Source organism: Eptesicus fuscus, chromosome 4 (assembly GCF_027574615.1).
Source record: "Eptesicus fuscus isolate TK198812 chromosome 4, DD_ASM_mEF_20220401, whole genome shotgun sequence".
NCBI classification, from domain to species: domain Eukaryota; kingdom Metazoa; phylum Chordata; class Mammalia; order Chiroptera; family Vespertilionidae; genus Eptesicus; species Eptesicus fuscus.
This window is the reverse complement of record NC_072476.1, coordinates 11,156,038-11,181,554: the sequence shown is the minus strand read 5'-3', so window position 1 is coordinate 11,181,554 and position 25,517 is coordinate 11,156,038. Positions and strand designations below refer to the sequence as shown.

Genomic DNA, 25,517 nt, shown 5'->3' with positions numbered 1-25,517 from the left:
TGGCCACCCATCTCCGAGGGCCCCCCAGTCCCTCCCAGGACAGCCATAAGGAGATTCCAGACCCCTGCTGCCATAGCCCCCTAGGCCTCAGCCAGCTGCACGCCCTCCAGGGCCTGGGTGCCCCTGCCTGGCAGCTCTGGGCCGGTCTCCACTGACCAGCTAGCCAGCAGGTCACTGAAGTCGGGAGTCCCGGGGTGCAGCAGGCCCAGGGGGCTGGGCGCCGGCTCCTTCCAGAAGGAGGGGGGCAGCTTCCTCTGCGTCATGGGTCTGATGTGGCCGTACTTCTGCTCCAGCCTCAGCCGGTGGCTGGCTGACACCCTGGGCGCCGAGAACTGCCGTAGTCCGTAGTCAAACAACTCGGCCAGGGGCCCCAGCGGCTGCACCCTTTCTCCGCCAAGGCCTGTCTCATGCACCCGCCCCTCGGGACCCCTGGGAGAGTGGGCCCCAGGCTCAGCAGCCTTGTCATCATTGGGAGACCCTCCCTGGGCCAGGTGCACCAGGTCTGCGCAGTAAAGCTCCCTGGCTGAGCTGCTGGCGGGGCGGCCATCAGCGTAGATGTCACAGGCGTCTGGGTCCTGCCCCCCGTCCTTTCGGCCAAAGTACCTCTGGATGTCGCCACTGATGAGCTCAGAGAACCGCAGCAGCTGCAGTGGCATCTCGGGGCTGCTCGGACCCGGAGAGGCCTCTTCCGGGGCAACTATGGCCCAACCTGAGCTGTGGGGGGCTGGGCTGTGGGCCCCTGGCCCCTCACCCTCCAGATCCTCTTCGTCTTCCTCCCCTTCCTCCTCCTCCTCCTCCTCTTCTTCCTCCTCCTCCTCCTCCGAAGTGTCCGGGGGTTCTGGGTCTGGGGGCAGGAAGGGCCGGAGGGAGGGCAGGGGCAGCTGGAAGTCACAGAGAGTCTGGATCACGCCTGCGGCCATGTCCTCCACGTTGGAGCTTCTGGGGCCTCTGGGGCAGCAGGCGCCTGGGGTGGAGAGGGGGCAGGTTATCAGTCAGGGCCTGCAGCCCCTGGTGGAACTAGGCACTGTGGCCACTCGTTCTTGGAGAGGGTGCTGAGCTCAGAAGTGGGTGAGATTTGGGAGAGAGGGGGCGGGGGCACCATGGCAGTGGGCGTGGCGGGAGCAGGGTGGGGGAGCCTGCAGAGTTCAGGCCCAGGGGGTTAGAACAGCCAGCAGCCTGTGGATGGTCAGGTCCTGTGAGCAGTGCATCCTGAAGGGCGGTCAGCAGGGGTGGGGGGTAGATGACCGGGTGGTGCCATGGAATAGTTGACTTGGGGAGAGAAGTCCCAGAAGAGAGAAGCAGGGGAGGTGGGCAGCAGGCGCCCAGGGGCTGGGATGAGAGTGGGTTTGGGGCCTTGGAGAGCAGAGCCCTTGCCCCAGGATGGGGTTGCTATGGTTCCTGGGGTTGCTAAGGCTCACGGAGGTGGTGTCGGCCCAGGTGCTGGTCAAGGGACCCCTTTGCCCCGTCACAGGAGTGTTGGGTTGGGAGCATCCCACCATCCCTGAGATGCCCACACTGAGCCAGGGAACTGGGCTTGGCATCCTCGGGGCTTCTCCCATCCCCCATTTCTGCCGTCCCGTCTCATTCTAATAAGTGCAGTCACAATGCCAGGCTTTCATTTGTTCCCTGTCTGGGAGCAAGGGGCGAATGAGACTGCTCCGCGGTGTGGCGGGTCAGCAGGAGGCACAAAAGGCCGGTGGGCCTCTCTCGGCTGGGGCTTGGGAGGATGGGGCGGGGATTTGAGGAGGAGACTACTGTCAGGGGTGCCTCTGGCTCTCCCCTTGACCTGCAGCCAAGCAGGGGGCCGGGGGCTGGTTCTGAATGCCAAAGCCCCCCCCTCCCCGCCCGGGACCTGTCGGGCATGCCCCCTGCAGTTGGGAAGCCGACGAGTGAACCAGGAGAGAAGGAAGAAAGAAAGGGAAGGTGATGGGGAGAGAAGAAGGGGCTCCTAGATTGCCAGCACACACCTCCCAGGGGCCGGCTGAGTCCACAGGCATCCCCGGGAGTCAGGCGGGCCTGCGGAGCACGGACCTCCCCCCTCCCTGCAGCCTGCTGGCCGTGCCGAGCTCCCAATCTCGTTTAGTGCTGGGTCCCTCTTCCCTTTAGTGGGGGCATCTAGTGGCCCCAGCTGTGGGGTGGCTGCTCATGGGGAGCTAGGACAGTGCCCTCTCCCCCCATGCCCCAGCCTAGATGGCCTGACCCTGCGCAGCCCTGCTGGTGACCCCTCCCAGTGGGTAGGTGGTCCCCAAAGACTACCTGGTCAGAAGGGCCCACAGCCTTCCCGGGAGGGAGACCCCGTAGCCTCCCGCCTGCTGCCCAGCGCTGCTCTTACCTGTGAGGCCTGCAACTCTGCTGGGCAGGCCCACCTCCACCTGGGCTCAAGCATTTATAGCCGGCTCTGCTGCCGGCCAGGCTGGCAAATATTTGGGGACTGCACTGTCATCGCAGACTGGGCAAATAGAATCCGTTTGCTTTAGCGCCCAGCAACCAGGGCCCAGCAAGGGGGAGCCTCGGCCTGCCTGGGGACCGTAGAGTGTTTGCTGCGCACCCAGCTGGCTCACACCCGGCCGAGGACCCTTATCTCCGCGGCTGATTGGGGCCCCAACCAAGCCTTGTCAAATAGGCGGAAAATTAAATTTCATGCTATTTTGACTTCTGGAGTAGCCTTCTCTAGAGGACATCCTGCTTGTGCAGCGCTCTGGGTGAGCGGGGCTCTGGCCAGCAGCGCACCTGAGCAGGCCGAGGGAGGAAGGCTGGGGACCGCCACCGGGCCCAGGTGGGGGGCTCATGCAGGCGGGGCCCCTGGAGCTTCTGCTCACCCTCTCCTGCCACCTCCCCCCCCCCCCCAGCGCTGCAACTGAACCCCTGCTCCTCCACCCCAGGGCTTCCTCCCCAGGGTCCAGGCAGAGATGGCACCTCCCTTCTCTGCTTCTCTTTTTGGCTCCCACACCTTCCTCTGTGTGTGGGGGGTGTGGGGGGGGGGGGGGGAGGTTGGTGCCCCCTCCCAGCCTGTGGAACTTGCCTGGAGGGCATACTTGCTGCACCTCCCTAATGTGTTACAACCAGGAGCAGGACCCCAGAGGGTCTGCCGCCTGCCAACCTCCCATCCTCCGGATGGCCCTGCCCTCTGCTCCGTGGTGCTGCACAAATGTCCTGAGGCCACGTAACCAGCACCACAAGCAGGGCTGAGAACAGCAGAGAGGGTTCTCCCAGTCTGCAGGCCAGACGTCTAAAATCCAGAGTCTCTTCGGACCCTAGCTGGGTAGCTCAGTTGGTTAGAGCATCGTCCCAATATCCCATGATTTCAGGTTCGATCCCTGGTCAGGGAACATATAAGAATCAGCTGCCCTAGCTGGTTTGGCTCAGTGGATAAGGCGTCAGCCTGAGGACTGAAGGATCCTGGGTTCGATTCCAGTCAAGGGCATGTATCTCGACTGCAGGCTCAATCCCTGCAATCCATGTGTCTCTCTCATATAAATGTTTCTCTCTCTCTGTGTCTCCCCACCCCGCCCCCTCTCTCTCTAAAAATCAATTGAAAAATATCCTCGCGTGAGGATTAACAAACAAAAAACCAGCCAAGCAATGCATAAATAAGTGGAACAACAAATTGACCTTTCTCCCGTCCCCTCTCTCTAAAATCAATTTAAAAACCCAGGGCCTTCGGGGCTGGTTCCTTCCAAAGGCTCTGGTCGGGAAGTCAGTCCCACACCTCTCTCCTGGGCTCTGGTGTCACCGGCCGCGATCCGTGGCATTCCTTGGTCACTCGGCTGTCCCCATGCCCGTGCCGGTGTCCATGTCTCCCTCTTCTTACAGGGGCACCATCACTACTCCAGCCTGAACTCCTCTTCACTTGATCATATACTCAAAGACCCGATTTCCACATCAGGCCACATTCTGATGTCCGGGTGGACTTGAGTTTTGGGTACACTATTCAGCCCAGTAAGGGCTCTCTATATGTGACCATGGCCCCTACCTCATTGTGGCCACTGCTGAGAGCCTTGCTGCCCTGGACCAGCCCCTGTGAGGACCCCAGAGTCCCATCCACTGTGGCTCCCAAAGCCACCACCGCTTGTGGTCCAGGTTCTGAGGACAGGACAGCAGCCCCCTCCCAGCTTGGCATGTGTCCTGCCCCTGGGCCCCATTGTTACTCATGGCCCCTGATCTCCCTCCCTGAAGTGGGGGCCACCATCCATGGGGATAGGAGGGTGTCGGATGCCACCCCACCCCTCCCTGGGTCCTTGCCCTTCAGCTCCAGGCCCCACCCCCTTCAGGAGGAGATGACACCATCCCAGCAGTGATATCCAGGACTTTCCTGCAAATGGGGGTCGAGGGGCGGGTCTGCCCTGCTGATTGCTGCCAGTCATTTTTCAGGCATCTGGAGGGTCACATGTAGGCGTGCAGTGCCACCCCAGGAACAGGACCTGCCCGGGCCAAGTTGGTGACCTGCCATGAGTGGGTCTTCGAAGCTGCAGATGGTGTTTGCCTGGGGTAGGACCAGGGAGGGGTGGGGGGAGGCAGGGCTACCGCAGGCCCAGGGAAAGGCCTCAGGGAGAAAGGAGGGATGTGTGACAGGCCAGGCCTCCCTAAGGACATCACGCACCCTTCAGCATGCCTGGGGTGAAGCCACTGCCCAGCTGTCAGCCAGGATCGGCAGGAGGCCTTGGTTGGGGTCCCAGGTGGGGCCTGGGCTGCTGGGGCCCCCAGGCTCTCTGTGCCCACGTCCTGCTCTGCCTCCTGCTGGCCCAGGGAGCTCCCCGCTGTTACCTGCCCTGGACCCCAGGGCAGCGTTTTCACCCGGTGTGCCCCATAGCACACTGTCGTGACACAAGAATTTTTAAAACATGCAAAATACCTGACTATTTAGTCAGGAGCACTGATCCCTTTACCCTTAGATTGTCAAGTAAAAGGATGACAACAGCCAACACAACAACAGCCGTCCTGGGTGAAGCGGGTATTGCCTTTTGTCAGATGGGCCGAAAGTATATTTTTTGGCGTGCCGCAGAATTTTTGTAATCCGTTTGTGTGTGCCCAGAAATGAAAAAGGTTGAAAATCGCTGCCCTCGGGCCACACTCCAGCAGCTGCCCAGGCTGTGGCCACAGTGCCCCCTGCTGCTGGTCAGGAAAGACCAGTGTCAGGCCCGTGCTTCTGGCCTCCGGCCTCCGGCCTCCTCCGTGCCGGGCATGAGCTGGGTGCTGGGGGCACTGAGGAAGATGAGATGCAACCCTGCCCTCGAGAAGGTCCCCCCTAATGGCCAGAGGAGGCGGTTTTCGGGGTGCTGATGGGAGCAGGAGCTCATCTGGCTGAACTGCAGGGAAGGGGTCCTGCAGACGGGACAGCCTGCAGAGACCCAGCCCTCGAGCTGGCACCCCTGTGGTCGACTGAATGAGGGCCCCAAAGACGTCCAGGCCCTAAGCCCCAGCAACTTCGGCCCTGGCACCTCACCTGGCAAAGGGAGCCTGCAGAGGTGGCTGAGGTAAGGACCGTGACTAGGAGATGATCCTGGGTCCCTATCCAAGGGAGGCCAGGGGGTCAGAGTGAGAGGAGAGGTGACCACAGAAGCAGTCACTGCTGGCTGTGAAGGCGGAAGGTTGCCACGAGCCAAGGAATGGCGGCCTCTGAATCGAAAGCGAAAGGAACTGCGCCTCCGCTGGAGCCTCCGCAGCGCAGCCCTGCAGACCCTGCTTTTCGGCCAGGGAAACCCATTTCCGGGGCCGGTCATAAAGCCGGGGTGCTTCCCACCGCTCGGCTGGTGCTCCTTTGTTTCAGCAGCAAAAGGGAACTCGCAGCTGGAGGCATCGGCTGGACGGTGCGGCTGGGCGGCCGCAGGACCTGGTGGCCCAGCTGGGAGTCTGGACCTTCCTCCCAGCCCCGGGGAGCCCAGCCGCTCAGCTCCTCCCTGTCACTGAACCGGATCTGAGGTCCGGGCTCTCCTGGGGAGAAGGCCCACGGTGATCAGCCCCGGGCCTGCTCCTTCCTCCGTGCGGCTGCACCGCCCTCCAAGGGGCTCCTCTCCCATCCTGGCCTCTGCCTCCGGCCCCTGCTCAGAGGCGTCAGGGCAGGGGCTTTGGGTCCCGTAAGCGGCCCGGGGAGGTGTCCGCTCGCACCAGCCATGGGAATACCGTGGACAGACAGCCGGACCCCGTTCTCTGCTGGCATCACCCCAGTGCTTTTCTCTGCCGGCCAGAGACCAAGGAGGGAACGCCGGTCTAAGACACAGACTTCTGGAGTGGGGCGGGGGGACCAGAGCACAGAGGTGTTTGGGAAGAGGAACCTGGGCAGTGCATGTGGGCAGGACATCTGGACAGGAGAGGCCTGAGGCCAGAGGCCGGGGCAGAGGTACGACCGTACCAGCGCCAGCAATCGATGACGGAGCCACAAGGCAGTGTCTGAGGCTCTAAGAGAGGGGGGCAGGTATGACAGGATTTAAGAAGTAGATCTGGCCCTAACTGGTTTGGCTCAGTGGATAGAGCGTCGGCCTGCCGACTGAAGGGTCCCGGGTTCGATTCCCGGTCAAGGGCATGTACCTTGGTTGCGGGCACATCCCCAGGTGGGGGTGTGCAGGAGGCAGCTGATGGATGTTTCTCTCTCATCGATGTTTCTAACTCTCTATCCCTCTCCCTTCCTCTCTGTGAAAAATCAATAAAATATATTAAAAAAAAAAAAAAGTAGATCTGGGGTCTCAGTAGGTGTCAAAGAAGTATCCCTTTCCTTGCCCCTGAGCCAGGTTCATGATGGACCCAGGGGTCTGGCAAGTGGACTCTGGCTGTTGTTATGGTGAGGCTGGGCTGGGGTACAGCACCCTGAGGGGCCTCTGGATTGGCAGAGACACAGTTTCCTACACATGTCCAGCCCATGTTGGGTGGGTGGCCAGCCAGGCCAAGTGGCATGGGCGTCCCAAGCCCCCTGCCGCCCACGGGGCCCCTGGAGTGGGGCTGGGGAAACGCGCTCAGGCTGCCAGGCCCGGAGCCCGAGCATATGTCCCCGCATCTGCTCCCAGCCAGCCTCCCGTTTGGGGCAGCGCTGGGCCTTTCGAGGTCTGTGCCCATCCTGTCCCCACCAGCCCCCACCTGTTGTCAGGCCTCAGTCCCCAGGAGAAAGGCTCTGCCCTTCCAAAGGCGGGGGACCTGCCCGTCTCCACGCACCCCGTATCGATCCTCCCCGGGAAAATCAATAGCTCCAACATGTCAGCTCTCAAGTGGCGCTGCGAGGAATTATTCCCGGCACCGGGCACACAAGGGCTGCAGCCCTCCTGCCCATTAGTGGGACATTAGGCCTCCTGGGAGGTTTCTCTGTGTGCTTTGAGATAATGAAGGCTGAGGTGTTAGCTTATGTCCCTGGGAGGAGGGGAGGGGGACCATGGCCAAGAGCAGGCAGGGCTGGCAGTACCAGGTACCTGTCACCCAGTGCTCGGCTGGGCTTGCTGGGGCCAGGGCAGAGGGGCAGAGGGGCGGGGGAGGGCCCCAGAGGCACAGGAGGCCCTCGATGCATCTGGTTGTGGCTTTGCCCACTGTGGGCCCCACTGCATCGAAGGATCAAGTGCACCACAGTCGTTGGGCTGTCACTGCCTTCCACCGGGAACACACCTATGGCTGAACATGGTGAGTTTATGCCCTTGCAGCCAGGAGAGTGTGCAGCCGGGACATGGATGTCTCGGTAGAAGGGCGTGTTGTGGAGCGGATGCGAGTGAATGACCACTGGAGCCCAGACCAAATTAAAATTTAGGGAGCCTTTATTAGCCGGGTGGCCGGACGACCCGGCGACTGCTCTGCCATTCTCCACGCCGGGAGACCAGAGAGCAGCAGCGACCCTTTGTGTAGGACCGCTTTTAAGCACATTAACCACATCCGGTTTTTGCAGAACAAGTAACCCAAGACAAAACAGTTTTTCCCAAGCAACGTCAGGATCATGCCAATGACGACCATGTTATTCACAGGGTCATCCTGTTCTTCAGAAAGCTGACAGTGTTCTGTGAAAGAAGGCCTACGTGCTGGGAAGGGGCCATGAGACCATATCTCAAGGCCTGGCCTAGTGTCAGCACTGACAACTCTATCTGGGGCATAGTCCACGGCCTCTCTGGAAGCATGCTCAGAAATTCCCACTCTCTAACATTCCCCACTGGTTTTATGTACATGAGTCAAATCATTGACTCTTTTGGGTCATTATTGGCGAGGGAGATATATTGACCCATGAGGACTATAAGCTTAATAGAATTAATTCTCTGCTGAATAAAGTCAGTGGGCCTGTTTATAAGATGAGGGCCCAGAATGAGGGCCAGGGCTAATCTTTAGAGGGTCCGAAGAGTTTTGGACTCTCTATTTGCCTGGGCTGTCTTAAGCTGGGTGTGATGAAACCACGTCGGGATCCCGTCGACCTTGACTGCGGTGGGGGTGGTCCTTTCCAGGTGGGAGTCAGTCAGAGTCACCAGGGTGGAAGGATGGACCGGATCAGAAGTTGGTGTACATGCTTCTGGACTGCATTCTGGGTAGACTGTAAAGCCTGTAAGAACTTGGGTAAAGATTGGTTATGGATTTCAGCTTTTCTAGATTGGGTTTCTATGTAAGCTGGTGAGGTGGGTAGGTCAGGGTTTGGAAGAGTCACTAGAATCTGTAGAGGCCCCACTGGTTTTAGGGCAGCCTCCCGGGCTGCTTCATCTGCAGCCTCTTTCCCTCTTGCTTCTGGGGAGTCCCCTTGTCTCACATAGGTAGAGATGGAAAGACTTAATTACATCTGGTAGTGCTAGTTGGCCCATCGTCCTTGCTCTGCTCATGTCTGTCTAACTGCCTAATGTATTACCTTAAGGATCCTGGCTCTGAATTCTTTTAGGGAAAATGGACGTCGTTAGGCTCTTCCAGCTACTTCCTGCTGAGGCGGGTCAGAAGTTTCTCTCAGAGCCAAGAGATCCTTGCTGTCTGTCAGAGAGACAATGAGGCCTGGGCACAGAAGGAGGTGGGCTTGTGACCTGGCGGAGACAAACTGTAACAAATGGTCTGGTGGAAGGGAAAGAAAACCCTTCAGTTTCAATAACTTCTATTGAAATAGAATTTTTCTCCTCAAAATTACCCCCATGTTTATCAAAAGAGCCAAATCAAGACTAATTTATCTATTGTATTTAATTTGGCCTGATTGTTTGCATAAACATAACAAGAATGGTAACCGACTACCTTTGCCGGAATTTCATGATTGAATCTTAATGTGCCCATAGGGCCAGGAAGCCAAGCCATCCAGCTGCCGTCAGGCCTGCCTGTAGTCCCTGCTGAGTTAGGTGAATCCTCACCTGTAGTGGCTCTACCCGGGCCCACGCCCTAGGCTTTAAAGCCCATCTCAGCAGCCCTCCTACTCTTCGCGGCTCAGAGTGCGTGGGGGTCCCGCAGGGACGCAGAGGTGCCCTTATTGCTCCCCTTCTACTCTGACCAACCACCAGTGATGGTAGGGTTTGGGCCTGATGCTCCAGCACCAGCTATTTTCAGGGCTACCAAGCAGGATACCAGGCTTTCTCCATGGCACTCTTATTGGCTTCAAGTCTTCAGAGTTCAGGCAGGGCTCTTTAAAACATGATACTCCAGTCAAAGTTTCTGGTTAATAAAACCACTATTGGAAACCGGTCTTATTGTATTTATGCAAAGAAATGTATTGCCATGATTTATTAAGTATTACCAAATTTCGGAGGAATTGTATAAGGAGAGAAATATACTGACCTGCTTTAAGATAGAATTTTCCTTGCCAGTCCTTTTTACGGACTTTCCAAAGTAATATTTTCTGAATGTATTATAACAAACAGTAACTGTTAGATTTCTTGTATCAGTCCCTCCCTAAGTACTTTGGCTTAAGCTATTTACCCTCTGTTTAGGTAGGCAGAATGTAAATTATTTACTCTTTCTGGCTTACTGGCCTGTATTATTTGCTTTCTTTACAACATATCTCTTCTCCTTCTTACACCTACACAACCTTCTATTGAAACAGACACTTCTAAATTAGCCTTTAAACCTTCTTTCTATGTCCTTTAAAAATGCATAACCATGCCTCAGACCTTCTACTCAGTATTCCTTATTCTTTGAAACTTTAATCCTTTAATGAATCCTAAAAACTAAACAGCCAGAATTTCTTAGACCTTCTGTGATAAAACTAAGAGCTGGTAAAAATATTTCTTTTTGAGAGACAGATATTTTTAAAACTTAAATATTAAAGATATTATATCTTAAAGTTCCTTTGCTGAATATTCCACCGCCGCCCAAGAAGTACCCAGTAACCCCTCCCTGCCAGGCTCAGTCTTCATGTGCATTGGAAGGTTAAAGAGAAGAAAACGGGCAGAGGAAGATCCACTGTGTTTTGCCAGCAGAGTTCAGATAAGCAAGAAACCAAGGACGCCAGCAGAGCGGGTTGTACCCAGCAAAATCAACAAAAACCTATCTCTCCCTGCTCTCCCCCTTTTCTGCATTAACCATTTACTCTGTCCTTAGCAGGGGAAACAAGACAAGCTTTCTGAGATTCTGTATAACCAGGCTTTTTATACTTAAGGAACAACTGTTCTCCCTCCCAGGTTTTCCTTCTTTACTCCAAGGCCGCAGAGGATCTCAACCTTCACCACTTCTGATATCTCCAACCATCCCCTGTCGCCCAGCCTAGGGCTTCTCTATCTCAGCAGGCTGAGAGTGAATTCTACCGCCTCTACCCTTTCTACACCTGCTCCGGAGAAGTTTCAACCCAACAAGCCTTTGTTCAAACTTCTCTGGAGTGACTACCTTCACAAATTAACCCCAGAATTCCAAAATTTCAATTTAATACAGCAAATTCACAAATCAGAGCAAACTGAAACCCTTACTTATACAAACAGAGACAGAAATTTTTACTAGCTAAGTGGGCTGATTCCCTCTCTGACGGAGAACAAAAGACTGAGAAAAAGGTGTCTCAGCAGCTGCTAAAGACTTTTGCATTCCGTCACAGCAGGTCCGCCCTATCTTTAAACAAATTAAACAACAGAAAGAGATAACAAATACTCTCACACTTACAGTTATACACCAGACAGTCTGAGTTTTTGACCTAGGGGAGGTGATCAAGCTCCCCCTTCCACTCACTGGGATATGGGAAAGTTGGCCATTCCCACTCACAAAATTTCTGTAAATCAAAAGCATTAACGGAGGCTCCGTAATCATCCGCTTGCCGCTTGAATTCCTGAAAATTTTCAAAAAACATGCAGGGGAGTACAGACAGAAGAACATGAAGCAGACTGACCCATTCTAATGATAGAGACAATTAGACCACAATAACACAGAATAACAAAGACAAAGACAACCAACAGGATCGCCGGGCACCGTCATGCACCGGGATCTGGTCTCGGAAGTTGCGCTGCGTCCAGCCTTCCAGAGACCCCAGATGGGCGCCCACAGAACAGAACCAGAAACAAGTTTCTTACCGGTAAGAACCAGATCCAGGTGGCTCCTATCAGAGTCAATCAGGAAATTTAGCAGGCGGGGTTTCCGACCTCTACCAGTTCCGGGGCTGAGGAACGTCTCTCAGAGATCTCCCCCTGGGTTGGAGAGTCTGGGGACCCCAGTGGGCTCCAGTCACAGGACCAGGCAAAGGCTGGTTATCTCGCTGAGGCATCTCCAAATGTTGTGGAGCGGATGCGAGTGAATGACCACTGGAGCCCAGACCAAATTAAAATTTAGGGAGCCTTTATTAGCCGGGTGGCCGGACAACCCGGCGACTGCTCTGCCATTCTCCACGCAGGAAGACCAGAGAGCAGCAGCGACCCTTTGTGTAGGACCGCTTTTAAGCACATTAACCACATCCGGTTTTTGCAGAACAAGTAACCCAAGACAAAACAGTTTTTCCCAAGCAACGTCAGGATCATGCCAATGACGATCATGTTATTCACAGGGTCATCCTGTTCTTCAGAAAGCTGACAGTGTTCTGTGAAAGAAGGCTTACGTGCTGGGAAGGGGCCATGAGACCATATCTCAAGGCCTGGCCTAGTGTCAGCACTGACAACTCTATCTGGGGCATAGTCCACGGCCTCTCTGGAAGCATGCTCAGAAATTCCCACTCTCCAACAGGCGTTAGGAAGGGCTGTGGATTCAGGCCAGTGCGGGTGAGAGGCTTTGCTCTGGGTCACACACTGTCAGGAGGCAGGCGCCTCTCTGAATGGGAGCCTGTCTCAGGCTCCTGGGGCTGCCCTAACAAAGGACCACCAACCGGATGACTTAAAACAACAGAAAAGTTGTCTTCTCACAGTTCTGGGGGCCAGAAACCCAAAACCAAGGTGTGCGCAGGGACACGCTTCCAGTGAAGGCTTCAGGGGAGAGTCTCTTCAGGCCTTTCTCTGAGCTTCTGGTGTCGCTGGTGATGCCGGGCATCCCTTGGCTTCCGGCTCTTCACCTGTCCTCCTCCCGTGTGCTCCGTGTCTTGTCTCCTCTTCTCATAAGGACACCAGTCTGGGTTTAGGGCTCACCCTATCCCGTATGACCTCATTTTAACAAATTACATCTGCAAAGACCCTGTTTCCAAATAAGGTCACGTGCTAAGGTTCTGGGTGGGTGTGAATTTGCAAGGGACACCATTCGGCCCACTACAGCCTATTTTATTTATGTTTTTACTCTTATTTAGTTACTTACTTTAATATATTTATTGATTTCAGAGAGGAAGGGAGAGGGAAAGAGAGATAGAAACATCAATGATGAGAGAGAATCATTGATTGGCTGCCTCCTGAATGCCCCCTACTGGCATGTGCCCTGGACCAGAATCATATCCAGGACCTCAGTCCGCAGGCTGATGCTCTATTGACTGAGCCAAACAGCTAGGGGTACTTTCTTTTTATTTTTTTTTATTTTTTATTTTTTTTAAATTTCTTTATTGATTAAGGTGTCACATATTTGTCCTCATCCCCCCATTCCCATCCCACCCCTCACCCCACGCATGCCCCAATCCACTGTTGAACTTAACCGTTGGATAGGCTTATATGCATGCATACAGGTCCTTTGGTTGAACTCTCCCCCTCCCCCCACCCTCCCCCTACCCTCCCCTCTCCTCCCTCTGAGGCCCGATAGTCCGATCGATGCCTCCTTGCTTCTGGTTCTGTTCTTGTTCCTCAGTCTATGTTGTTCATCATTTCCCCTAGATGAGCGAGATCATATGTCACTAGATATATACTAATAAGAACTGAATGTGAGCCGAAACCGGTTTGGCTCAGTGGATAGAGCGTCGGCCTGCGGACTCAAGGGTCCCGGGTTCGATTCCGGTCAAGGGCATGTACCTTGGTTGCGGGCACATCCCCAGTGGGGGGTGTGCAAGAGGCAGCTGATCGATGTCTCTCTATCATCGATGTTTCTAACTCTCTATCCCTCTCTCTTCCTCTCTGTAAAAAATCAATAAAATATATTTAAAAAAAAAAAAAAAAAAAGAACTGAATGTGAGACGAGCAATAATAGTTATGCTGACAGGCAAATGAATCAATCTGTAGCGAGCTTCCCCCTGGACCAACAGTTCTTTTGAGACCCAATTTCAATGTCCAGTAGTTCCTTATGTGTACATGTCAGCACTGACCCCTCAGCTCTGGATGGTGGACAAATGGTGGTAATGGAGGTCCGACTCCCTCTGGTTTGGTCTCGGCCGAACCCAGGGGCACGGCCTCACCCGGACTAAGGGGCACGTGGCCTCACCCATACCCAAGGGGTGTGTGGTCTCACCCGGGCCTGGGACCCAGCCTCACCTTATCTTATTTTTGACGCTATTACAGTTGTCCCGATTTCTTCCCCCACCTCCACCCAGCCCGCTAGTACAGCATCTATAATAATAAAAGTGTAATATGCTAATTAGACCGGACATCCTTCCGGACAACCTTCCAGACGAAGCCATGGCTGTGAGGGAAGCCCAGGTCCAGGGTGCCGGAGGGAAGCCAGTGCTGGCAGCCGGGAGAAGGAAGGCCTACTCTTGCATGAATTTCGTGCATCAGGCCTCTAGTCTTAATATATCTTATCAGAAGGAGGGCAGAAGAGGCAAGGCTCCCACATGGCTGGTAAAGAACAGCCTTCTTCCTTGAGCCAGAACAGGTGTTTGTTCTTTTTTGAGGTTTGGGCTGTGTCCTTGTTTGTGTTCAGATGTGATTGCAAAAGGGTGTGTTTCATGTGGAGCCACCACAGTCATGGAGCGGCTTGGTCTCATGCTGATGTCCTCTGACAGTTTCTATCCAACAGGAGACCCGCTGAGCACCAGGCACCCCGGGGAGGCCAGGGGCTGCCGTCCTCTTCAGACTCCACAAAGCTATGTTCTTTGCATCAGGCCTTTCCCCACAACAGAGACCAAGTGGCAGCAGGAGCTTGGGACAAAGGACGGGTCATTCGGACACTTGGGTTTGCTCATTCTTTTTTTTGGCTGCAAAAAGCTTTATTGTTTCATTTGGTCCAATGCATGGGAGAGGGCTCCAGGGTGGTTAAAAGAATGGCTAGTAGTTTCGGGAAGAGACTCGGGTAAAAGCCAGACACCAGGGGATGCAGGGGGGGCCTCTGAAAGGCCTCTGGGCTCCAAAGGCTCCTAGTCCTGCTGGAGGGTGAGCCTTTCGAAGAGAAACTCGCCCAGCCCAGCCTGGGGGGTGGCCAGCCTGCGGATGTTAGTAATGCGGTCACCCATCTTCTTGATCACTTTCACCTCCTCATCCAGGAAGTGGTTCTCCAGGAAGTCACAGAGCTGAGGGTCTGCACGGGTAGAAGCCAGGGTCTGCAGCTCCAAAAGCGCCTGCTTCTGGCTCTTCTCCAAAGACAGGGCGGCTCCCATGGCATCCTGCGTTTTGCCCCAGTCATCCTGGGAAGGTTTCTGCACGTCCTGGGAGAGAATGCGGCCGCCACGCTTGTTTTGTAACTGTTGAGAGATGCTCAGAGCCTTCATGCTTCTTCTCCAACTCGTAGAAGAAGTGGCCCACACCCTCCAGAGCCACATCGTCGCGGTCGAAATAGAAGCCCAGAGAGAGGTAGGTGTGGGCGGCCCGCAGGTGCAGCTTGGCCAGGCGGTTGACCACAGCCTCCAGCTGGGTGGAATAATTCTAATGAACTTGGGAGCTCATGGTTGTTCGGCAATAAGGAGTTAAGGTAGAAAAAAAAACGGTGTGCTGGCTGGTCCCGGAGGTGGTTCTGAAGGTGGTGACGGGACGAGGCGCAGGAGAGAGGCCAGAGGCTGGAAGAAGGGCGTCCCTGGGTCTGTTCCGTCCAAACACTGTTCAAGCAAAAGACCTCCGAGTGCGCTGCCGGTTTGCTCATTCTTTGTTATGGCCATGAGCTGTTCCTCCCAGACCCTGGCCTCAGAGTACCCCAGGAACCCAGAGGCAGTAAGAGTGCCCTCCACTGCCTCAGGATAGGATATTTCTATGCTGTCCGGTTATTAATCATAACAGCTGTCCTGGGGTCCTCGCAGCAGCCTGCTAAGGAGGCGTGACATTTTACAGCTGATGAAACAGAAGCTGGAGGGGTTCCGTCGCCCATGCAAGGTGTCTTCTTTCCGTTATCCATCCAGGGCAGTCATCGAGACTGAGACGGGCTTACTGGCCCCTCAGAGTGAAGCCTGAGCCCCTGTCCTAGCCTCCCAGCTGTGCCCCTACTCTGCTGTCCCAGGGCAGCTTGTGCCCTGATGCTCTAAAGCATTCCAACCAGGTGGCTGCATCAGCCTAATCAGCAACTCCACACCTAACTCCAGGGCTCTTTGGTCTCCACCTCCTCCAGAAAGATTCTGGCCCATCCTCCCTCTTCCTGCCCTCTCCTCCTACCACCCACAGTGAGTGCTCCTGGGATTCCCTGTGGGCCATTTGGTTTGGCAGAGATTCTGGGTGGGGTTCTGGGGTGGAAATGGTGGAGTGGGGCCAAATGAGGAGGATCTGGGTACACAGATGCCTCTGTTGACACAGCAACTTTGAACTCCTAGGTTGGGAGCTGAACTGCAGCCAAGCATCTGGAGTTAGGTTTCCTGGGGTGGGGAACATTCCCAGATGTTGCTGAGATCACAACACCTCTAGCCTGTCACCCTTGCTTTAATGTCTGGAGAGTTCCTGAGGGTGCAAAACTGGTCTTGAGTCTGGTGCTTCTGCCAGAAAGAAGGTGCGGGTGAAGGGCGCTCCAGAGGCAAAGATGCTGAGCTAGGAAGGCAGCACATTACAGTCCACAAGGTGACCTGATTTTTGTCACTAAGTTACCCCCCGCCCCACACAAACACACACATCCCCACAGAGTATGTGATGATGCTTGTACCTCCCTATGAGGTCTTCAGACTGAATGACTCAGACAGAGCCAGGGCCAGTTTGCCTTGAGGGTCAATACTCCAGCAGCTTTCCCAAGAAGCCACCTGGGGTACCAAGTAGAGCAGAAGCCCTGGGATACCGGCAGGCACCCTCCCAGCCTGACTCCTGGTGAACGGGAGCACACTACAGCCCCAGAGGATTAGTGCTACGTCGTGCACACGTGATTCCGTTGGGGTGGAGAGGCAGATGCGTCCAAGTGCAAGATGGCTTTCCCTGAGAGCTCTAGGTGTGCCCTGCTGCGTAGGGTGAGGGAACCATGGCCTGCGGCAGGGCGAGCATTGCGCGGCAAGGCTTGTCCTGCAGAGCGGTTTGGCCAGCCCTGGGACCTGAGCACCTTTGGGTGTAGATGCCTGTGGTCCCAGGGCGCAGGGGTGCTCACTGCCAGGGGGGAACCGGTGAGCAGGCTATGTGCTCACGGAACTCGATCCTAGTGGGGAACCCTAAGAGGAAACAAGATGACTCCGGTGACTCCAAGTCACACGAGGAGAGCAAACTGGGGCGTCGCAAGGCAGCGTCGAGGCGTCCTGGGACTGCGCCAGCACAGCGCGAGGGATGCAGGCTCAGGGCGCCAATCTCGGGCGGTCCTGCCCGCTGGGCAACCCGCCCTGAGGCCAGTTTGTCGGAATAAGACGCCAGTACCCAGCTCCGCCGGCTGGCCTCAATCCCAGCATCGCAGGTTAGGTAGCCGCAGACCAGCGCCTCTTCGGGCCGGCAGAGAACTACATTTCCCAGCATGCCCTCGAGGCTTGTCGAGCCGACCTGCGACGGAAGAGGCCGCCGAGAGAAGATGCGTCAGTTCCGTTGCGCTAGTGGTCCCACGTTCTGTAGTCGTGAGTGGAGACCTGGAACTGCGTCTGGTTTCCGGTTTCGTGCGACGGAACTGACGCGCGCGGCGCGCGACGCAGAGCCGAGTGCAGAACTGAGGTCGTGATGAGCAGTGTCCTGTGTGCGCCGGCGGCTGGGTGAGTTCTGTGCGGTCTCGGCGGGGCGGGGGACAGGCACAGCGTGCGGCCAGCTCACTGCTCTTTTTTTTTCCAGGGCTGTCCGGGCGCTGAGGCTCGTGCGCTGGGCTTCCCGAAGCCTGCATTCGCCGTCCGGTGGCCGGGATCAGGCCCAGTCTGCAGCCAAGGGCGAGGAAGAGGACGATCCTGACCGCCCCATTCAGTTTTCCACCAGCAAAGCCAACCCGTCCCATTGGACGGTGGAGCATTCCCTGGGAAAGGAGGGGCAACGACCCTGGTGGAGGGTGTTGCCCATAAGCCTGTCCCTCATGATTCTGCTCATTTGGTGCTTCGTTCGGGAGGAGACCGGCACGGATCACTGGTTGAAACAGGTGTTGGAAGAAGAGGTGCCGGAGCCCAGCGATCCTTCTGAGGAGCCTGGAACTCCAGCTGCCTATGGAGCGAGAACTTAAAGGGGCGCCCGCGGGGGCAGGCAGCGAGGGGCCTGGCAACGGCCCTTAGGTTTGACGTCGCGTTTGATAGTTTCTGTCGTGGATATGTGCGTCCGCAGACTGAAGGATTTGGATGGCGCACGTGGCCACACTGACCCTCGGGGAAGGAGAGAGCAGAATGTCAGCAGAGGGGACCCAGTTCTTTGCCTGATACTTTGATGCCCAACGAATATGCACAAAAGACTTTTTTTTAGATCCATATAAAAGGTTTTGGATTTGTGATTTTCAACATTATGTTTCCAAAGCAAGTCTGGTGACACTTGTAATCCAGTGTAATCTAGTTTGCCGGTCTTTTGCTTTCTGAGACAGAATAACTCAGAAGAGTTAGGCTTTTTATGTTATAATGTACTGTGGTATGTATAAATTATGTTATACAAACTAACAAACTGATTATAAATTTTAATTAGCTAATGTGGATTTAAGCCAACCTTTTTGCATCTCATTAAACAAAGGGAGCCTTTCAGTCCTTTTTCAATTCCTTTTTAAATTGATTTTAGAGAGAAGAAGGGAGAGGGAGAGAGATAGAAACATCAATGATGAGAGAATCATGGATTGGCTGCCTCCTGCACTCCCCCTACTGGGGATCCAGCCATAAACTGGCAGGTGCCTTGACCTCAATCCTGTTGACCTCTTTCTTGGCTCATGGGTCGAAGCTCAACTGCTGAGCCACACTGGCAGGGCTCCTTTGTGGGTTTTTCTTGTTGTTGTGTTTTTTTATCAAGGCAACAACTTTCTGAATAAAATAAACTGATGAATTTTTTTTTTACAAATTATAATATTTTGGGTACTTAAATTATGTTTTTCAAGGAATCCTTAATTCTGAAATACAACATGCATAAAAGGAAGATTTTATTTACGTAAGCTTCTAGTGAAAGGTTTTACCTTGGCATGTACTAGTATGTGCTGCTGAAGTTAATTGCAGGTTTCTTTCACTAGGATGTTTAAATACACTGGCTGTATGACAGTATATTGGCTTCTCACAAGGCCTTTGCTCAAGTTCTCTAAGTGTCTGGCGCACCTTGGTAAATTATGCTTGTCAGGGAGGTGGGACCGATACAAATAGTGCTTTTTTCCTGTCATTGTAATCCTCACCTGAGGATATGTTTATTGATTTTAGAGAGGAAGGGGGAGAGAGAGAAACATTGACCAGTTGCCTCTTGTATGCACCCTAACTGGGGATTGAACCCACAACCCTAGTTATGGGCCCTGACAGGAATTGAGCCCTCGACCTTTTGGGTTACAGGATGGCACTCAAACCAGCTGAACCACACCGGCCAGGGCAGTAGGCGCATTTTTTAAAGATGGAGAGTCCTAGTTTTGGCTCAGTGGATAGAGAGAGCATCAGCCCTCAGACTGAAGGATCCCGGGTTTGGTTTTGGTCAAGGGCACGTACCTCGGTTGCAGGCTTGATCCTCAGCCCTGGTCAGCGTGCGTGCAGGAGGCAACCAATCCTTGTTTCTCTCTCATCGATGTGTCTCTCTGTCTTTCCCCTCCTTTCCACTCTCTCTAAAAGTCAATGGAAAAATTTCCTCGGGTGAGGATTAACGACAACAACAAAAGATGGAGAGTCCAAGGTTTGGAAAGATTGACCAAGTTACATTGTTAGTCCCAGTGGGAACAAAGAACTAAGATGTCCTTCCTCTGGCCTAGTGTGGTTATGAACTCTTGTTGTTAATCCTCACTGGATTTTTAAATTAATTTTTAGAGTGGAAGGGAGGGAGGTTGGGGGAGAGAGAGAAATATCGATGTAAGAGAGACACATCGATTGGTTGCCTCCTGCACATGCCCCGACCAGGGCTGAGGAACAAACCTGCAACCCAGGTATGAGCCCTTGACCGGGAATCAAACCGGAGACCCTTTGGTCCTTGGGCAGATGTTCCAGCATGGAGCCACACTGGCCAGGGCCTCTTTTTTTTTTTTTAATTCTTCATTTCAGAGAGGAAGAAGAAGGAAGAGAGAGATAGAAACATCAATGATAAGAGAGAATCATTGATTGGCTGCCTCCTGCTGGGTATCAAGGCCAAAACTGGGGGGTGTGCCCTGACCGGGAATCCAAAGGAGACCTGATTCATAGGTTGACACTCAACCACTGAGCCACATTGGCCCGACCGTTGTGAACTCTCGTTTGAGCAACAGGCATTCACACTCAAACCCATAATTTACTCTTACTAGCTCTTGCAGAAAAAAAAAGTCAGAACTGATGAGAAAAATTTTTATGTTAATTAAAAGTGACAGCCCTGGCCAGGTAACTCAGTTAGATCGGCATCCCACTATGCCAAGGTTGTAGGTTAAGTTCAATCCCTGTTCAGGGCACATGCAAGAATCTATGCATAAATAAGTGGGACAACAAATTGATCTTTTCTCTCTCCAATAAAAGAAAAAGTAAACCATACGAGAAAAGCAATGTGTTTGATCTGGAAGCTAGACACTGTAACTTCATTAGGCAAAAGGAAGAGAAAACACATCATATCACATGCAACAGATCCTGAGTGCCTCCAGGGTGGCTGTCAATGAAGGCGTTTACGGGTTTTGTCATGAGCTAAAGGAGAACCCCAGGCTCGCTGGCAAGTGTAGGCAGACCCTCCCCATACCTGGATTTGGCAAAGGGCTGGCAGCAGAGTAGGCAGACAGGCAGACTGTTACTGAAATCATCTTATTATTTCACAATTTTTGTAGTATGCTCATCTTATTTCCCCAACGGGCTGTAGCTTTTCTTTTTCCCAGGGTGCTTGGCACATTCGCTTCCCTAGATAAGCACCGATGAGGATTTGAGAGGGAGAGAACTAGTGTAAGCATGCTGTAACAAGCAGTTGCGGTGATTCATGAGATGAGAAAGTGTTGGGCAGAAGGAGGAGAAAATTGTTTTAAAGAAAATTCAAGGAAAAGGAGATTAAATGGCCTCACATCTTTCAAGCAGCTGAGCAATTTTGGAAGGTTCTGGCTGTGCATTTCCCTCAACCCCAACCCCCCCCCCCCCCCAAAAAAAGTAAAACACTTCTAAATTTACAATGAAGTGTTATTTTATATGTCTAGGTACTACCCCAGCCATTTAAGAATGGTCTTCGGGCCCAGCCAGCATGACTCAGTGGTTGAGCGTGGACCTATGGGCCAAGAGGTCACGGTTCAATTCCTGGTCAGGGCATATGCCCAGTAGGGGGCATGCAGAAGGCAGCCAATCTATGATTCTCATGGATGTTTCTATCTCCCTCTCCCTTCCTCTCTGAAATCAATAAAAAATACATATTAAAAAATAAAAAAGGTCTTTGGAAGCACAAAAAATTACACTGGGTCTTTACAGCCTTGCACAATTCTCTGATCTCTTCAAGGAAGATGCCTCATGGGTAAGAAGAACAGTAGGCACCTTTACTCCCACCTCTACAGTAAAGATCCCCAGATTTTTTTATTTTATTTTTCTTCTTGGTACCCTGACTGGGAATCAAACCAGCAACCTTTCAGTGCATGGGACGATGCCCAACCACTAATTTTTAAATTGAGCCCCAATTTCATTTTTTGAGCTCGAAAGTGTCTCTATACATCAGTACTGAACTTCATAGGTTTCTCAAACAGCTTAGGTGCAAAATGGAATTCATCTCTTCCCAAACCTGTTTCTTTGTTATGTATTCCTCCAAGCTAGGGACCTTGAAATTATTCTAGACTTCTTTTTTTTTCCCCACTTACTAGCAGCCTTCAAGATCTGTTCATTCCTCCAACAAATTAATGAGTCCTGTCCTCTGCTTCATTCTACTTGATTTTCTTAGGAAATATATTGATGTTTTGCCATTTTCTGGGTTTAAATGTAATGTTTGTAGAGGTAATAATTCATTTGGAAAATGAACATAAAAAGAAGATAATCATTTACTCCACCAGCAAATGATAGCTTTTATTTTACTGTAATACTTGTAGTTCAAAAAATAATTTACATACTTGAGAACAAATATATGGAACTGTTATACCTTGCTTTGTTTTTAACCTAAATAGGAGCATTTTTTATGTCAATAGGAACATTGTTGTTAAATCATGGCATGGCCTTCGAACTTAACCATGTCACAATTACTGTTCTGTTAGGCGCTCTCAAGTTTTTGCTAAGTGACTGATAATGATCTTTATCTGAATCTGATTTATTTTTAGGTCAGTTCCTAGAAATGGTACATTATTTTCTGTGAAGTTCAGCACCTGTTTGTCCTCCCAGCTATGCTTCAGCTTGTCTTATTGCAGGCCACCAACATTGCAGAATGCAGTTCAGCCCACTCCAGGGCTCTTGCCTTGCTTTCATTTGCATTTTTTTAATTACTAGAGAAGTTGAACATTTTATTTATTTTTTATTTTTAATAATGTTTTTATTAATTTCAGAGAGGAAGGGAGAGGGAGAGAGAGAAACATGAATGATGAGAGAGAATCATTGATCAGCTGCCTCCTGTATGCCCCACACTGGGGATCGAGCCCACAAATCGGGCATGTGCCCTGACCAGGAATTGAACCGAAACCCTCCTGGTTCATAGATCGATGCTCAACCACTGAGCCACGCCGGCCTGGCGAGAAGTTGAACATTTTAAAAGATGTTTCTTATGCCACATATTTAGAGAAGAATGTACTCTGGGCCTGGGTTGTGTCCTGAAATGCACACCCTGGTTCTTACTCCAGGGCCAGCAGAGCTGGGGCAGCTGCTGCCTGCTTCCCTGAGTTCCCACCCTGATGGTGTCGATGAGTCTCTTGGATTCTTCTTTAAAAATCAGCTTAAGTCACCCATTTAAATATACTATTAAAGTTATTTAGCATATTCACAGGGGGCACCCATCACCACAATCTAATTTTAGGACATGTTCGGACTCCCTAAAAGAAACTCCGTGCCCACGAGCAACATGCCCGATGTCTCCCCATCTCTCCCACATCCAGCCCTAAGCAATTGGACCCATTCTTTCAGCCTCAGCACCCAGCATGGCATCAGTCAGTGAATGAGTGAGGTGTGACTGAGCAGCCTGTGGAGGCTGTCTAATCCCGAGGACCTGTTGGCTCCATCTCCTGGAGCCCAGCTCACGGTCGCCCAGGGCGAGCAGAATGCTCAGGGCAGCAGTGGGCAGGAGGAGAGCTAAAAGAGTGCAGGACGGGTGTGCAGTTGGACCACGGGCGCCCGCGGGCCTGGGGCGACGCTATGCACGAAGGATGCGGGAGTGGTAGCGGCCAATGTCCGGGGTGTGTCCCTGGCGGGGCCTGGTCTAGGGTACGCGAGGGTCGCCCGCAGATGTTAGCGGGCCGCTGGGCGCTGGCGGAGCTGCCCCGCCCTGAGAGGCGCCAGCCCAGGCTGCGGCCCGGGCGGGCCGGGGGGCGGGGCCGGCGGGCCGGGGGCGACGGTGGGCTCCGCGTGGGGGAAGATCCCGAGGGGCGGGGGCGGGCCCGCGCGGCGCATGCGCGCTGCATTGTTTTGACTGAAAATGCCGTCTGTTTCGAAAGCAGCGGCGGCGGCGCTGAGCGGGTCCCCCCCGCAGACTGAGAAGCCGACCCACTACAGGTCAGTGCCTTGGCCGCCGCGGCGGGGACGGGAGCGGGTCGGGAGCGGCCCTGTGCGCTCCTAGCCGGTGCCCCCGTGGCCCTGGGCCTGGGTGCCACCGCCCGGTGCGGCCTGGGGCCCGGTGCCGCCCCCGTCCCCCGCCCCCCGCGCCTTCCCGGGTCTACGCCTCGCCCGGCCTCCGCCCGAGTGGCGCGTGGACTCCGGGCGGGTGGATCACCATCCGACTCGGGCTGCCACTGCCTGAGGTCGGAGTCGGTGCCCAGGGTCTGGGTGGCACCGGGGCTTGGAAGCTGGGGAACGCCCGGGGGTCCGGGGTCCACGCGCCCCCGTTTGGAGGTCGGGGAACAGAGCCTGCGGTCGGGGAGGGGCGCGGAGAATGCGCCTGGGATCCGGGATGTGGGACCGTTCCTGGGCGGGGAGGGCGGCCATCTGGACTACGGTTGCCTCCGCCTGGGGTCGGAGATGTCACCTGGGCTTTGGGGTCCGGCGCACCTGGGGTCCCGGGGTCGTACCTGAAAGTAGGGAGTCGTGTCTGTGGTCGGGATGGGGGTCTGGAGGATCGCACCTGAGGTCTGGGAAACGCTCCTGGCCCTGGAGCGGACAGGCGGCCGTCTGGGATCATCTGGAATCCGAGTGGCAGTCGCGCATTGGGATCGGGGATGGGGGTGGGCTGTGCCGGGAGGGCCCCTGCCTGGGGTTGAGGATCGTGCCTGGGATCGGAGGAATGCGCCAGTGCTGGGGACGAGGGGGGCGGGGGCGGTCATCTGGACTCGGTCCTCCTGGGGTCCGGGATGGGGGGCTGCCCCTGAGGTCGGCAATGGCACCTGGGCTGGTGGGCCGGGGCGCGCCTGGAGTCGCAGCGTCGCGCCTGTGGTCGGAGTGGGGGGCTGTGCATGGGTCCTGGGGGATCGCGCCTGAGATCCGGGAAACGCGCCCGGGCTCACGATGGGGGGAAGGCGGCTGTCGGAGGCCATCTGGCCTCGAAATGGGGGGTCGCACCTGGGGTCGTGTTGCCTTGGGCCCATGGGTCAGGCCAACCCTCGCCCCTGCCCCAACCCACGAGTCTCCGGCTGCCTGCTGGCGGCGGTGACGGCGGAAGCGACCCGCAACACTGTTTGTCTTTTTAGGTATCTAAAGGAGTTTAGGACAGAGCAGTGCGCCCTGTTTGTGCAGCACAAGTGCACCCAGCACAGGCCATTTACCTGTTTCCATTGGCATTTCCTAAATCAGCGTCGGCGCAGACCGCTCCGCAGGCGCGACGGCACCTTCAACTACAGCCCGGACGTGTACTGCTCCAAGTACGACGAGGCCAGTGGCGTGTGCCCCGACGGCGACGAGTGAGTGTGTGTGTGTGTGTGGGGGGGGGGGGGGGGGGGGCGGTGCTGGCCTTCAGGGGCAGCACCTGCTGCTCTGCCCCTTGACCTGGCCTTGCAGGGGTGGGGCTGGGGAGGGGCAGACCCCTGTACAGGGGATCCTTTCTTTTCTCTGAAGTTTATCCTGTGACCAGGACTGGGGGGAGGGGGGTGCATTTTCCTATCTTTAGGCCAGTGTGGGAAGAACTGTGTGTGTCTCTGGAATAAACCTTGCATGATTCAAACCGAATTTGCGTCACTTCCCACTTTTGATTGCTACAGTTCTCCAAATTTCGTGCATTAGAAACAGCCCAAGTGAGGTACAGCTTTTAGGTTTAGGACCATTTTTGTAGTTGTCCATTGTTTTTGTAACAAGAGAGTTTGTTAGAACGTGTACTCACACTATGCAAATATATCTGGAATGTTACCTTTTTTGCTTGTTTACATATTTCGTTTTTTAAAAAGCAATTTTATTTGCAGGCTGTCATTTATGCAGCACTTTTAAAGTTTAGGAACTCAAGATTTTGTTTGGGTTGACTTTTTTTTTTTTTTTTTACAAGTTTCCTGATGGTGTTATGAACACCAAGTTTATAGTTGTGAGTACATGAAGTAACAGGGATTATTCTTGTGTTATGAACAGCTGCCTACTTTTGCCCCACCCTGTGTACAGAATGGGAAAACAGGAAAAGTACAGTCATACACAGGTGGGTAGGCAGCAGGGGGTTTTGTTTTTTCCTGTGGGCTGTGTGATGGGGCTGGGGCACCTCCATTCCTGCCAGGAGGTGGGGTGGCATCACCGTGCCCTAGGGTCCTCTGAAAAGAGCAGCTGTTCAGCTTCTGTCTGGAAGGGGATCTGATCTGATTTGGGGAGGTCTTCAGGCTCCACCCCCTGATCCTCCGAAGGGAGATGATTCTCTGGGTTTGCTCCT

At 54.1% G+C, this 25,517-nt stretch overlaps 3 protein-coding genes and 1 pseudogene across 5 annotated transcripts in view; 2 read left to right on the top strand and 2 right to left on the bottom strand.

Moving 5' to 3' along the window:
- Nucleotides 1-80: 80 nt before the first annotated feature.
- On the bottom strand, nt 81-24,502 carry PERCC1 (proline and glutamate rich with coiled coil 1). 3 transcript variants are annotated; one of them, XR_008555755.1, is made up of 3 exons: nt 24,439-24,501; nt 23,749-23,858; nt 20,368-20,476 (listed from the first exon to the last, which is right to left on the bottom strand). XR_008555755.1 is itself a non-coding variant. In XM_028152902.2 (2 exons), exon 2 carries the CDS (start codon nt 918-920, stop codon nt 81-83), a length of 840 nt encoding a protein of 279 aa, XP_028008703.2. In that variant the 5' UTR covers nt 921-964; nt 23,749-23,759. The 3 variants fall into 3 exon arrangements, 1 of the variants encoding a protein (XP_028008703.2); XM_028152902.2 differs by lacking the exons at nt 20,368-20,476; nt 24,439-24,501 and adding an exon at nt 81-964 and having other exon boundaries at nt 23,749-23,759; XR_008555756.1 differs by lacking the exon at nt 23,749-23,858 and having other exon boundaries at nt 24,439-24,502.
- LOC103290471 (ferritin light chain-like) lies at nt 13,774-15,053 on the bottom strand (annotated as a pseudogene).
- On the top strand, nt 17,174-18,141 carry LOC103290470 (ubiquinol-cytochrome-c reductase complex assembly factor 4). The gene is made up of 2 exons (XM_008146371.3): nt 17,174-17,239; nt 17,316-18,141. Exons 1-2 carry the CDS (start codon nt 17,208-17,210, stop codon nt 17,689-17,691), a joined length of 408 nt encoding a protein of 135 aa, XP_008144593.2. The 5' UTR covers nt 17,174-17,207; the 3' UTR covers nt 17,692-18,141.
- Nucleotides 23,157-25,517, top strand: part of UNKL (unk like zinc finger) — a 46,230-nt gene continuing 43,869 nt past the window's right edge. Inside the window, exons 1-2 of the mRNA XM_008146367.3 lie at nt 23,157-23,236; nt 24,364-24,573. Of these exons, the coding sequence (XP_008144589.1) occupies nt 23,160-23,236; nt 24,364-24,573 (287 nt within the window). The 5' untranslated portion in view covers nt 23,157-23,159. The remainder of the gene's footprint in view (nt 23,237-24,363; nt 24,574-25,517) is intronic.